The sequence below is a fragment of the Monodon monoceros genome, unplaced genomic scaffold (genome assembly GCF_005190385.1).
Source record: "Monodon monoceros isolate NGI ecotype Baffin Bay Population unplaced genomic scaffold, NGI_Narwhal_1 Super_Scaffold_7, whole genome shotgun sequence".
NCBI classification, from domain to species: domain Eukaryota; kingdom Metazoa; phylum Chordata; class Mammalia; order Artiodactyla; family Monodontidae; genus Monodon; species Monodon monoceros.
In genome coordinates, this window is record NW_021703784.1 from 59,098,210 (window position 1) to 59,113,052 (window position 14,843).

Consider the following 14,843-nt stretch of genomic DNA (forward strand, 5'->3'; position numbering starts at 1 on the left):
TGTTTATTCCTCAGTTCTCATAGGCTTTTCCCAGGAACCAGGGTCTTTTATATTCGTGGTTTTTTTTAAAATAAAATACAAACATTCAAAAGAACATGTGAGTATAGGATTTTAAGATTTTAATATTTTAGTAGGGAAACTGACCAAACTGTAAAAACCTGAGTTATAGCCTAGAGGTATAAAATTCCATCGTAAAGAATTAACAGAGTGACCAGAGGCAGAGGTACCTCAGTAGGTAGTGCTAACAGTACCTAAAGATGCTGACATTATAAATTGAGGGAAAAAATAATAACTCACTATTTCCAACGGGTGACTTTAGTGTTAATAATGGAAATACCACAGCAGATCATCAACAATTAAAGAATCCAAATTTAATTTGTTTTAGATAAAAGCCCTGGGCTTCCCCGGTGGCGCAGTGGTTGAGAGTCCGCCTGCCGATGCAGGGAACGCAGGTTCGTGCCCCGGTCCGGGAAGATCCCACATGCTGCAGAGCGGCTGGGCCCATGAGCCATGGCCGCTGAGCCTGCACGTCCGGAGCCTGTGCTCCACAATGGGAGAGGCCACAGCAGTGAGAGGCCCGCATACCGCAAAAAAAAAAAAAAGGGTGAATATGCATTTTGTGTTAGTGTATTAGTCCATAGTGTGTTTACCTGTGTGAGCCCACTGGCACATTTATTTGCTGGAAGGCATGACTCGCTCACTTGATTCATGAATTGTAACACTTTTGCCCCAGAAGCACATGGGTATTGAGAAGCATCCATGAGTGCAAATGAGAATTTAGTCTGAGATGCTGAGAGCACCTCCTGTGTGCTATGCACACCCTGCCTCAGCACCTTTGTACATAATGGTTCTTCTGCTGAAATACTTTTCCCTCCCCTCTCGAATCTTTACCTACTTCATTCTTACCACTTTTCAGATTTTAGATTGAAGAACCTGCTCACAGAACCCTTCCCTCTCTCCACAGACTAGACCAAGCCTCTGTTACGCTATTTCACAGTTCCCCATCTTTTATAGCACTTATCATAGTTTGTGATTATATATAATTAGTACTGTTTGAATAGTTCCAGCTACCATCATACACTCATGAGGGCAGGACCATGCCTTTTTTACTCACATTGAACTCCTAATCCCTAGCAGAACGCTGAGCACAGGGTAGGTCCTCAATTTCTGAGCCAGATATTGCAAGAAAGACAAAATCCAGAACAAGCTGGGTCCGTGGCAGTGGAATCAACTATAAATCTGGCTACCAGGGACAGTAACTTTGTAAACTTGGTGAGATCAGGGAATCTTAGAACTCAGCCTGATTCTTGCTCTATTGCTATCCACTCAGAGATCAGAATCAAATCCCAAAAGTGAGAGCCCCCTGTAGGATAATGTTCAGAGGCAGTAAAAATAAGAAGCTGTGCCCACTTTTCAGTCTGCCTGATGGTAGAGAGCCCCAAAGAACACAGAGTGCATGGTGGCAGCTCCTACAGGACACCAAATCTGGGGGGACCTTTGGAAGGACACCAGGAAAGCTGCAGTCTTCAACTCACCCTCCTCTGTTCCCCGTGCCTCTGAATCTTCTAACTTGAAACGTTTTGGTTTCCCATCCAAGCCCTCCCATCCATGTAGAGACAGCTCTTACCACCACCTCTTCTCCTATACACCCTCCCCTTTTCTCATAGCCCACAAAAAAATCAGACTCAGGCAGCAGATGACACGGGAGATTGGATGTAATTGCATCTCAAGATAGGCATTAGCAGAGCTCAGACTGGGATCCCACGATGGTACAGTGGTACAGTGGCAGGGATGGCTGGGTCACTCACAGCACCCCTACCCTGTTCTGGCTCTCATTCTTCCCAATGATTCTGGAACAACATTGTCTCCACCGTAAAGAGCATCATAGTAAATTTGGTTCATAGTGCAGCTGCATTCAAGAATGGGGGAGTTAAGGTAGGGGATATGGGGGAAAAAGCACAGAGGAAAAGATACGGTCTGAACAACTAGGTCTCCGACAACTGCCTCAGCTTCTTCACAGCAGCATCTACGTCACCTCCGGTGGCAATGAGGGCCTGCAGATTGGCTTCAGGATTCAGAAAGCCCATGGCCCGCAATTGCTCTAGCTGCACCCGGAAGTGGGTCTCGGGCTGCAGCTGCAGGGGATTGGCGCCAGCTAGGGCTTGCAACATCTGGAGGAAGGGCATGGAATGGAGGCCCAGCACCACAGAGCCTCGTGCTGAGGGAACTTCAGGACCTGGGGCTAGGGGAGGATCCGCGGGCATAAGGGCACCCTCTCGAGGCTCTGTACTTCCTGCCGTACTTCCCAGCCCTGCTAGGCAAGGCGTGAACAAAAGGAGGAGGCGAGGGGCTTCAGTAGCCAGGATCTGCAGACCCTGCTCAATCTGCAGCAAGGCATGCATGGCACGAGGGTTTGCCATGGCTGCCTGAAGGTGCAGCAGCAGTGGCAGCTGCCAGCGCATTTCGTCCTGCAACTGTGGGGCCTCATTCATTCTGGCGGGCCTCAGAGAGCTTGGGTAAGCTGGTGGCGGCAGCCAGACATGCTCAGGGCTTCCAGCGGTAACTGCCGTGGGTGAAGGTGGGGAAGGAACAAATGGGGCCTTGTTGGCAGCACACTCCAGCCTGGAGACAAGATCAGGCATGCTGGTGCCGTGGGCAGTGGAGCCATTCCCTGCACCATCTTGGCTTCCAGGTTTTCTAGCACTGCTCTCTGTGGGATATCTCAAGAATGCGGGGCAGGAGGGCTTCCCCTTGATTTCTACTGACTCCCTGGGGAGAGGCTGGCCTGACTCAAGTTCCTGGGATGAGGGTGAAGTTGGGGGAACTTGGCTTCCTGGTGGTGGTTCTTGGCTTGGGCTGAGGGTAGATGCAATCCCCTGCAGATAGGTTCTCAGGGACAGGGACCTCTCATGTAGTTGCTGGAGATAGTCATAGAGCCTTATATTACCTAGAATATTGCAAACCCTGTTTCTAAGTTCGGATACCTCCTGGTCCCCAGGCCTCCTGCCTCTCCTACCAGCTGAGCCTGCAAATGTGGAAGCCCAGGGGTTGGGGAGAGGGTCACGATTCTCCATCCTTGAAGGTTGGCTGCTACTGGTGGTAGCATTAGCAGTAGTGGTGGTAGCAAAGGGATTGCCACCGATCTGCTCCTGCACTGCATTAAGCATTGGGTGCATGATATCTGTATACATGGTACGGAGCACATTGTAGCCACCAGGGATGCTCTCCAGGTTTCTGAGTGCCCGGTCCTGGCTACGCATCATCTCTTGCATCGTGGCAGGTTTGCATAGAAACTCCATTGTCTGCCGCATGATTTCAGGGTTGTTGAGAATGTGCCCAATCTCAGGGTTGTGCTGGATCAGCTGTTGCATATGGGGGTTGTCAAGAACCAGCTGGCGCACCAGGCCTGTGTTGGACAGCAGACCCTGGATGAAGGAGTCATCAATGATCTGAGCCACAAACTCAGGCACAAACACATGCTGCCACATCAGTGAGCTTGGCGGGTCGGGGAAACTACCAGAGGTCAGGCCTAGCCCATTGAGGCCTGTGAGGACACCTAAGCTAAAGGTGGGTAGCCTGTCTGCTGGGTAAATGGAGCTTGGCTGAGGGAGTGATCCAAGGCTTGGGGCTGGGATAGGGACCGAAGCAGCTGGGCACTCACTGCCCACAGTACGGCGCTGCATCTTGATGACCAGGTGGACAGTGAGGCCATCTCGGACCCCACACTGTGCCAGTGAGTCAGGGTCCTTGAGGATTTTGCCAGCAAATATTAGGATCAGCTGATCAGGGTGGGCCTTAAAGCGCTGGGATATCTCTTCCTTCAGCTGCTGGATGGTGCAAGTGTCTGTAACTGAGAAATCCTCCTTGTCCTTGGACGTCTTCACTGTCACCTTGATGAGGTGAGGATCCTGGACCAGCACCGGGCTGCCCTGTGGCAGGGCCTCTCCACTTTTGGCCATGGTGGGCAGCAGGAGGCCCAGGTCTGTAGGAACACAGCTAGGGGGATGGGGATGGGAGACCGAGATCAGCCTTTTGGGCAGTGGTGAAAGTAGGAAAGGTGAGCAGGAAGAGGATCTGGGATCTCAGGGTGGGGGGACTGCAGGTCCACATGGAAGGGGTTATGACGTCCCTGGGATAGGATGCTTTGGGAAGATTTTGGGTTTGAGAGATGTCGGGGGTCATGGGAGGGAAACCTGAGGCCCTGGGAAAGAGGTCTACAGTTGATGAGTGAAGGGGCAAGGGCAGCATGAAGGGCCCAGTTTGGGGAAACATACCAATTAGCTGTGGCCCCGTCCTTCCTCTTATACAAGGCTCGAAACTGCCCTCATCTTGCTGAACAACCACCACTGAAGCCTTCTAAGCCAGAACTCACTCCATCAGGTCTCCTCTGTGACCTCAGCACCGACATCACAGCCTCATACAATGGACTTTTGAGACTTCTCCAAGGTGTTCTGAATCCCTGGGGGCTTCATCTTCCCCCAACCCTTCAACTCTTCTATTTCCTTTGTCTCAATTGCCTTCTTCATAGTGAGGGGCCTGGGCTGACACTTCCTTCTCAAGCCAAGAGTTTTGCTTTCACACAGCTGCTTTGTGGTATGTGGAGACTCAGGCTGGGATTGGACAATTAAGAAAAGCTCCTTAATCCCTTGTGTGCCCATGAAAACCCAAATTCAGCTACCTGCCAGTTGAGCCACTTCCTGGCACCATATGTTCCTGTTTCCTCTCTGATTCAACATTAGCCATGAATTCTTTATTTATATTTCAACATATTGACTTTCTAATGGGTAGGATCTAGAGTATGAAAGAAAGGTTCAGGATGAAATAAACTTTTTATTTTTTTCCCCATTATTATTATCCCCCAGAAAAATTCAAAGAATGGATTGGCTATTTGTTGAGGTAAAAAAATGACCAGGAAATAAGGTTGTTAAATGGAAAATTGAGTTCAGTTTTACATATATTTAAGATGTCTATTTCACATCCAAATAAAAGTGTAGGAAGGTAGTTCAACATTGTGAGTCTAGAGTTCATCAGCATCAACAGAGTATTTAGAATTGTGCAATTAGTGAGCATAGTAAAAGGATAGAGGTAAGAAAAAACTGAGTCATGGATAGTACAATATTTAGAAGTCTGGAGGATTAGATGAATTCAGCAAAGGAAATTGAGAAGAAATAAAACATTAAGTCAGAAAAAGAAGTTAGAGAGAGAAAGAAGCCAAATGAAGAAGGAGAAGAGTTTCAAAAAAAGGAGAGAGTAACCAACTGTGTCAAGTGATCCTGGTAGGTCAGTAAGATGAGGACGGAGAACTGATCACTGGATTTGAACAAGAGAGACAGGTTAGATTGAGGGCCATGATGAGGCCAATTTGGAAAAGTGGTGAGGACAGAAAACCTAATTGGTGTGGGTTTAAAAGTAAATGCATAGGGGTCTTCCCTGGTGGCGCAGTGGTTGAGAGGCCGCCTGCCAATGCAGGGGACACGGGTTCATGCCCCAGTCCGGGAAGATCCCACGTGCCGTGGAGCACCTGGGCCCGTGAGCCATGGCCGCTGAGCCTGCGCGTCCGGAGCCTGTGCTCCTCAATGGGAGAGGCCACAACAGTGAGAGGCCCGCGTACCGCAAAAATAAATAAGTAAGAAGCAGGCTCACAGATATAGAGAACAAACTAGTGGTTAGCAGTGAGGAGAGGAGGGAAGAGGCAATATAGTGGTGAGGGAGTGGGAGGTACAAGCTACTGGGTGTAAGAGGCTGCAAGGATATATCATACGGCACGGGGAATACAGCCGATATTTTGTAATAACTGTAAATGAAGTGTAACCTTTAAAAATTGTATAAAAAATGATTTGCTTCCCAGGTGGGTACAAAGGTGAGCTGTTCCCTTAAGGGCAGGAGAGGAGGGCAGTAGGGGTGCGGGCAGCCGTAGACTCCCATTGTTTGCTGGATAAGGATATTTGTGACTCAGCTGTTCAAGTTATGGTTAAAGAACGTTATGTGCAAAAAAAAAAGACTAGGTTCTTAAACCTTCTTCCTTCTCCAATAATGAATCTATGTAGAAAGTGATTTCTAATCTAGAGATAACCAACCATACAGCAAGGCCAGGGACCCCCAGGATTAGCACTAAGAGGAAGCCTGTGATGGCCACGTGCCTCAGATTCCTAATGTGACAAGGCCAAAACTCATGTTCCACTTTATCCCTAGACTCACTTTTACCACATTCTTAGGCCCAGCTAACCATACCTTCCATCTCCCAGGCCAACACTTAGTGTCTCCTGTTAATGCTTTTTCTAAAGAGAAACCAGGTCCTCTGTTCTTTCTGACCTTCCCTTATCTAAAAGTAAAATCAGTTTTTTATAGCAACTCAAACCCTCCCCTACAGTGTCTCCATAGTTCATATGGTCTGGGCTCTGGGAACACAGTGCAGAGTTCAGACAGTGGCCCACAAACCAGCCCCTTATATGCTGAGTATCTGTGTTCTCAGTCATCACTTTCACTCGATTCTCTTATCCACTGGGGACATGGAACTCACCTATTGCCAAGAGTAGAGATCTGATTAGGTTGTGCAGCTTCTGTGTCAAAAATCCCTCTTCTGTGCTGCTCACATACTCAAACAATACGTGGCGTCAGCACCCTGAAATCATATACTTTGAATCACAGCTCTTCCAGCTTGTGTGAAGTCATGTTTTCTTCATACATATGTGAGGAAAGATCTCCTCTATTTTTTTTTTTTTTTTGCGGTACGCGGGCCTCTCACTGCCGCGGCCTCTCCCGTTGCAGAGCACAGGCTCCGGGCGCGCAGGCTCAGTGGCCATGGCTCACGGGCCCAGCCGCTCCGCGGCACGTGGGATCTTCCCAGACCGGGTCACGAACCTGTGTCCCCTGCATCGGCAGGCGGACTCTCAACCACTGCGCCACCAGGGAAGCCCTCCTCTATTTTTTTATATCCTCATGCACTCAAACACAACAGATGTTTCTACAGTCATCCAAAAGCATTTACAAACACACACATGAGCACACATAGTTAATTCTGAGGCTTGTCATTTTACAGTCAGACAAATGTACAATGTGGGATAATCTACAAAACAGTCTGGTCTTTTCAGCAAGTCATCGCTATTAAAAGGGTACTTGAAGGAGGAAAATACTTTTCTAAAGTAAAATACATTTAGATACACCAAGGGGGGATAGCTGCGGGGGGGTGGGGATGGTGGTGTGATGAATTGGGCGATTGGGATTGACATGTCTACACTGATGTGTATAAAATTGATGACTAATAAGAACCTGCTGTATAAAAAATAAATTAAATAAAATCCCCCCCAGATTGGGACACATAGGTTTTCGAGGCAGGAGCCCTCTGTGGCCCCCTTTGCCTGGCAAAGCAATAAAAAAAAAAAAAAAAAAAAGAGAATGAACAACCAAATGCAATTCTTGATTGGATTCTGTTTAAATAAACCAGGAATAGAAGATAACGTATAATTGGGAAAACTTAAACACGAACTAGGTATTATATGATATAAAGTAATTAGTGTTGATTTTATTAAATGTGATTATGATATTATGATACACACACACACAGGTGCCCAGAGTATTTCAATAAAATATTGGCACAGAGTATATGCAGTGGAGCCCAAAAGCTGGCATATTAATTCCAGTTCCATAATTTACTAACTGTGTGAACTTGGGCAAGCTTACTTGAACTAAATGATCCTTGGATTCCTCATTTTTGAAAAGGGCCTAATATCTCTAATTCTTAGTTATTTTTTAGGACAAAACAAGACATGCCCCCCCAAACCACTCCTTAGTTCAGTGTCTGAAATTTAGTAAGCATATAATAAGATTTACTTCCTTTTATTAGATAATATTTTATATCATCTGTATTATCACCAGCAGTCAGACCACACAGTGAAGAAGAGGACAGAAATAGACAGGTGTATTAAAAACTTACAAGAGTATCCACACACTTAAAGCCACTCCTCAAGTTAGGGCTATGGGTCCTTGTCCCATGTCTGACAGAAATTGCCTGAACAAAACTTACCATGGCCATTCTTACCCAGCTGTATAACTGTTAACCTGTTCTAATCATTTGGAGCGTATATCCAAGTACAGGAGACCATGACCTCAGCTTAAAAATGGGAGTTGCTCAGGAAAGAATGTTGTAGTTCTCAATCCATGGCTCCTGGGAAATGGAACCCTGAGCTTTTCATTGCCTCCTCCTTTTTCTCCAAATCGTAGTCCCAACCAAACTCCTCAAATAGCCAGCACTCACCTAGTTGGTTATTGGGCCACGTGGAAAGCAGAAAAATTATGGTGAAAGACACACAGAAAATCTGCAAGATGAGCAGGCACGCCAACCAAAGAAATAAGGGGAAGGGGAAGGAAAGGACTGATAGGTTGATTCCCTGCTCAGTTATTGATTTTTTTTCTGAACCTTTTTCCATGGAGAAGAGGTAAATAGTTAGGGCCTGAGGGACCCTAACACGCTGTCTTCTCACTCTCAAGGGAAGAGTATAAAGAAGATTATATTAACTGCCTAGGCCTGTAAGCTAACACTGCCTCATGGTATACTTTTGTTTTACATTTGCATGTAAGCTCTGTGCTTGCTTGTGTGTGGCTGTGTGTGCCCACCTCTCAGACTACCTAGGTTTCGAGGTCATGCCCTCACTTACCAGATAAAGGACTTTGAACAAGGAACTTAATATCTATAAAAAGGTGATAATATAGTTCCTACTTCTCAAAATTATGTAAGGATTGACAAATTAGGACAAAAAAAGTGGGGCAGTGCCTGTGAAAATTCTTAACACATTGGTGGACTCACAGTGGACCTGTTGGAATAATGAGATGGCCCAGTACTCTAATACTGCCTTTCAGAGTGAAGCCCCAGGATCCGCATTCATAAACTCTACAATGGATTTTGTGCCTTTTACATTCCCCTGGAGGACCCATATATATGTGGATGAGAGTATAAAAAAATGGAGAACAGGAAAGTTATTCTGCTATTGATCCCATCTAGAGTTTTGTTTTTTTTTTTTTGCGGTACGCGGGCCTCTCACTGTTGTGGCCTCTCCCATCGCGGAGCACAGGCTCGGACGCGCAGGCTCAGCGGCCATGGCTCACGGGCCCAGACGCTCTGCAGCATAGGGGATCTTCCTGGACCGGGGCATGAACCCGCGTCCCCTGCATCGGCAGGCGGACTCTCAACCACTGCGCCACCAGGGAAGCCCAAATCTTCCCTTTTTTATGTAAGAAACACCGCAAGGGAGCCTTTCCTTGTGGATTGAGGGTTAAGAATCTGAGAGGGAGATTGAATAAAGGAGGTATAATCAAGCAGGTATGACATAGTTTATATAAAAAAAGTATCCAGGGGTTTGAAATATTTCTTCTCATGGAGTCCCTATCACTCTTTCAAGTCTCCATCTCAGCCCTCCCCTATCATTATCTAAAGAGTTATTCTCAAGTATCTCTGAGAATGCCCTAATGAATGATGGCTTTACCTTTCAATTTGACAAATCTCCGAAGAATTGAAATTGAAAGAACAGTAAGAAGAAAAAGCTAGAACAGTTCCTTCCCCATCCCACTTGCACTTTTCAAAGCCTCACAGCCCTCAATCTCATTAATTTAAACTTTAGCCCTAGAACAAACATCAAAAGACTTCAGATAATACTTTTCTGTGTGTGAGTTTCCAGGTGTCACAGCCTATTGATGGTCACCATCCTTTATTTATGCTAGTTTTATTAATGAGAAAGTTTATTAAAAAATGTATTTGCCTATCTATGTCCATATCAATTATGATTTGAATTAAACAAACCTAAGATGTCTGTTCCATTTTAGCAAATTTTGGTAACTGCTTCTACCTCACCTCATATTCTTCCCTTTGGTCCTTAACTCTTCGGTCTGAATAGCCTTGAATAAGTTGAGAGACTTAAAGTGCTGCAAGTCCATGGGAGTGAGAGACTGGGGAAGGATGAAAATGAAAGACATGCTCATTTTTGGAGAAGTGGCGAATAGAACTGAAGTTCAGAATAAGCAAGGATCATCTACATCAGTACTGAAGTCATCAAGGATCATGATAAGAGAATAATTATGGAGAGAAGAGGAAAGGAGAAGAGAGGAGGGGAGGGGAGGGGAGGGGAGGGGAGAGAGAAGAGAGATAAAGACAAAGATTCAGAAGCAGAAGCAGATGCCACCTGGGAAAGAAGGAAAAAACAGGAATTAGTAGGTAACAGGAATATGGACAATTAGTGAGAAGTGTAGTATGATAAAGTGACATAAAGATGCTAGGGTTTTATATTTTAATAGAAGGAAGGGATTAGTGATAAGGTGCAGGGGTGACCTCCAGGCCAGGAGATCTGAGAAGTGTGGGAGAGAATGAACAAGTGTACTATGGAGATACAGGTTTCAGTTAGCCAAGAAAGTAAAGAGAGGGGCTTCCCTGTTGGCGCAGTGGTTGGGAGTCCGCCTGCCGATGCAGGGGGCGCGGGTTTGTGCCCCGGTCCGGGAGGATCCCACGTGCCGCGGAGCTGCTGGGCCCGTGGGCCGTGGCCGCTGGGCCTGCACGTCCGGAACCTGTGCTCCGCAACGGGAGGGACCACAACGGTGAGAGGCCCGCGTATGGCAAAAAAAAGAAAGTAAAGAGAACGCTCCAAGGAGAAGTTGATAATACAGGGCATTTTGCTGATGGCTGAATATGAGTCACAGGTTACTCAGTAAAGGATTTCAAAAGTTGGAGACGGATGATATATGGAATCAAAACTAGGGATATCCGGAGCCTTATGGAGATGAGGATCTGAGTGATGACCTTGAATCATGAGCTTCTTGCATCTGACAAAACAGGGATAAGATACATAATAGCATAGTTCCCAATGGTCTCATAGCAGTGAGTGGTGGGGAGTATTATGAGGAGGGAGGTGTGAGAATGGAGATGTGGAGGCTGGGGGAGGGGCTGGTCTTCTCTGGAGTAGGGGAGCAGTCTCTTGATTCCTGGGGCATCACCCCAACATTCCAGTCCCCTTTTGGACGAGATGGACTTCACCTATTCTCCACAAGGCAGTCAGGTTTTCCCAGGCTCTTTTATGCCTTCACTACACAATGTTAGACTCCATAACTTTTAGAGTGCTTATAAACATATTTGGATCCTAAAAACAATATGGACCTAATGACTCCTTAATATAGGGGGGAGAGTAAGCTACAAAACCAAAATTAATCAATGCTTAACTCACTATTAACCACACTTCAATAATGCTTCAATTCAACTCTCCTAATTACTTTTAATAGGTGGGATGTAGGCGTGTTTTCTTTGTTTTAAATTGTGATGGAAAAGCAAAGATCACTGAGGCTGAGACCTCAATATCACTATCTATTGGCCTCTGGTATTATTAAAGCCTGTTGTACCTGCTGTTCTTTAAAATCCTGACACAGTTCTTTCTTGCTCAGGACACACATTTCTTCCTCTTCCCACTTTCTGATTGGTGCTGCAGAGTTCTAGACTTGGAATGACTGAATGTATTTGAATTGGCTCTATAGGAGGTGTTTCTGGCTCCTCCTGTTGCTTCAAGATACTTCCCCACCCCCAGAAGCTTTCCTTACTTTCTGTCCTTTTCTGCATGTGAAAGTATAGGTGAGTGAAGCCAGGCAGCCTTCATCTTCCCTTCAGAGGGTTTCACCTCACCCACCAGACTTCAGCAGTTGGCTGGGGTTGGGTAGAGACATGTAGGGAATTTTGCAGATTTAAAGTGTAATCCAAGCTTGGGGAGAAACATAGAAAAGCTGATCTCGGGCCATGAAGTGGCTGTGCAAAGGCCATTGTCCAGCAGACCCTGACCCAGAAAGCTGAATGAGATGGGAGGGGGAGGCCTGAAGCCTTGGATAAAGGGATTAATCCCTTGGATAAAGGAATTCAGCCATGAGATAAGAAGAGATTGAGAGGCCAGCAGCCCACATTTCTTTCTGCTGCAGGAGGTAAGTCCAGTCTCTTTTCTCCCTTTTTTAAAATTTAAATTAGCACTTTATTGAAATACAATTTATATACCATACAATTCACCTATTTCAAGTGTATGATTCAATATTTTTGGTATTATATTCATAGATCTGCCACTATCACAATTCATTTTAGAACATTACCATTACTCCCCTGCCCCCAACAAAATGTATCCCCTTAGCAATCATTCACATTTTTCTCTCATCCCACCCCCAGCCCTAGGCAACCACTAATCTACTTTCTCTCTTTATAGATTTACCAGTTCTGGACATTTGAAATAAATGGAATCATACAATGTGTGATCTTTTGTGACTGATTTCTTTCATTTTGCATGTTTTCAAAGTTCATGCATGTTGCTGCATGTATCAGTACTTCATTCCTTTTGATAGCTGAACAATATGCCACGGTAAGGATATACCACATTTTGTTTATCCATTCATAAGTAGAAGGACATTTAAATTATTTCTACTTTGCAGCTGTTATAAATAATGCTGCTATGAACATTCATGTGCAAGTATTTGTAGAATTATGTTTTAATTTCTCTTGGGTTTATACCTAGGAGTAGAAATGCTGAGTCATATGGTAACTACGTTTACCTGTCTGAGGAACATGCCAGGCTGTTTTCCAAAGTGACTATACCAAATTACATTTCTACTTGCATGTATGAAACTCCCAATTTCTTCATATACTCTATAACATTTGTTGTTATTAATATTTTTTTAAAATTCTAACCCTCTTAGTGGGTGTGAAATGGTAGCTTACTGTGGTTTTGATTTATATTTCCCTATGGCTAATGATGGTAAGTACAGTTTCCTGCCATGTCCCAATTAGCCCTCATTTATACCCCTGGGAATGGGACTAGAAATTCAATGTTAGAAAAATTAATTAATGAATAAAATATGTTAAAGTAAATCCAATTCATTTAGAATGGTAGATGCCTCATATTTAGACTTCTGTTTTATTTTTCTTGGAGCTCATGCTTCAGCTATAATCTCTTAAAGAAGATGATAATCTCTGCCATTTTATTTTCCTGGGTTGTCATGAAAATTGAATAATGGCTTGAAAGTCTTTGGTGAAATTAAATGTACTACACAAACATGAAGAAAGAAAAATTGTAGAGAGTTTGTTCACAGAAATGGGCTTTCCAGCGACCTACCAAACTGGACATTTGCACAGCAAAAAGCAGTGTCTCTGGGCTTGTTCAATGAAGTGCAGACCTGAAATTGCCATTTCCCTGTGCTTGTTCCAAGTACATTTCCTGGTTTATACTGGAGATATTGGGGGACTACAAGAGAGAATGTGGTTGACTGCCTAAGAATGAAGGTAGCTCCTGATCCCAGCCTCTTTCCTACCTAAAAAGAGATACCCCTTTCTCCACTATCTTGTAGGTCTGACTCAGGAGATAATTGATATATTATAATAACACACTATTATATCAGATGCCAGTCTGTCCTAGTTTTACTTCTTAAAGACTTTGGATATAATAAGTGCAGAACATCTTGCTGAAGTGCAGTACAACTCTCAGTACCTAGAGTTCAATTTGTCTTGAGTCTTTCCTATAGTTCAAAGGAACAGACTCTTTGCCTCCTCAGCTAAAGCCAAGGCTTCACAGAGGACATGAAGGTGAGTATAGAAAGAGCTAAAAGAAGTCAGAGAAGGACAATCTAACCTGACATTAACCCCACAGGAGAGGCTTTTGAGTGACTAAGTATGGAAAAACTCTAGAAATTCCATGATCTAGGGTATGGGTATTACATGGCCTGAGGGCAAGACTTGAGTTCTTCCTTCTACAGTGATGGAAAGCATGGGTCATAATGCTACAACTCCCAGAATTGATTCAGAATTTGAAGAGGCAAGTGAGTCAAAACACTCCCAGTGATGAGATCGACAGGCAGAATATGGCTCAGACTGCAATTTCTGTAGCACAATAACCAAGTTTTCAGTAATAAAAGTAATGTGAGGACACAGGAAGAGAATCACCAATCCTGAGACTCTTTTTACTCCACATCCCCCACTGACTTTGAGAACTTGCCCAACTCTCTTACCGTAGACACTTGCCCATTCCTGCTGATCACGAATCCTTAATACCCAGATCAGTGACCCATATCTGCTAACTGCTCAATATCCCATCTTCCCTACACTATGATTCCCATAAGGGCTCATACCACAGTTCACAAGACAAAGTGACTGACACTCCCCACCCCACCCCCATCCATATATTCTTTTCTGGGACACTTTTCCCCTCCTGTGGGAGAAAAGAAAAACAGTTTCAGTCCAGAAGTCATAAAACACTGCCCCCTTTTAGAAAGGCTAGTATTGCCGTCATAAAAACAAGATCAGGGTCCAGGCAGATTATTCTAGTGAACCAACTGGGGGTCATGAGAAGATACAAAAATAAGAACTCCAGGGTCTACAGCCAGAGAGACTTGCTGGAGATAAAGAGGAGTCTATATTACTTTCTTTTGGTGATCTGATCCCTGAAAAGGAAGTCATGTACTTTCTTCCTTCCACAAGCCAATTCTAAATAATTAGTACATTCTGTGTATTGTTCTACACTCTAGATATACACATATGAATACAGAAATGATCCCTGGCCTTAAAGAGTTCAGAGTGTTATTCTCCAGCCTCTTGTTTCCTATCATTCCATATATACTCCTTAGGGCTATAATTGTATCCCATGGCTTTAACCCTCGCATAGTGTGTTGACTCACAAATCTAGAGTAAAATATAGTAGCTACAGCTTACTTGGGATCCAGAATTTATTAATCTCATATGAATGATATCCAGAAAGTGCTAACTTGGTTTAAAAAACAACAACAAATGTGCATTTTTCTTTCCCTCAGCAAATTGCTTTATCTCCATAATTCCCCACCTTGGTGAA

The 14,843-nt window shown here is 44.6% G+C and overlaps 1 protein-coding gene across 1 annotated transcript; it reads right to left on the bottom strand.

Moving 5' to 3' along the window:
* Positions 1-1,697: 1,697 nt before the first annotated feature.
* UBQLN3 (ubiquilin 3) lies at positions 1,698-4,334 on the bottom strand. Its single transcript, XM_029208861.1, has 2 exons — positions 4,275-4,334; positions 1,698-3,996 (listed from the first exon to the last, which is right to left on the bottom strand). Exon 2 carries the CDS (start codon positions 3,957-3,959, stop codon positions 1,986-1,988), a length of 1,974 nt encoding a protein of 657 aa, XP_029064694.1. The 5' UTR covers positions 3,960-3,996; positions 4,275-4,334; the 3' UTR covers positions 1,698-1,985.
* Between the last annotated feature and the right edge of the window lie 10,509 nt (positions 4,335-14,843).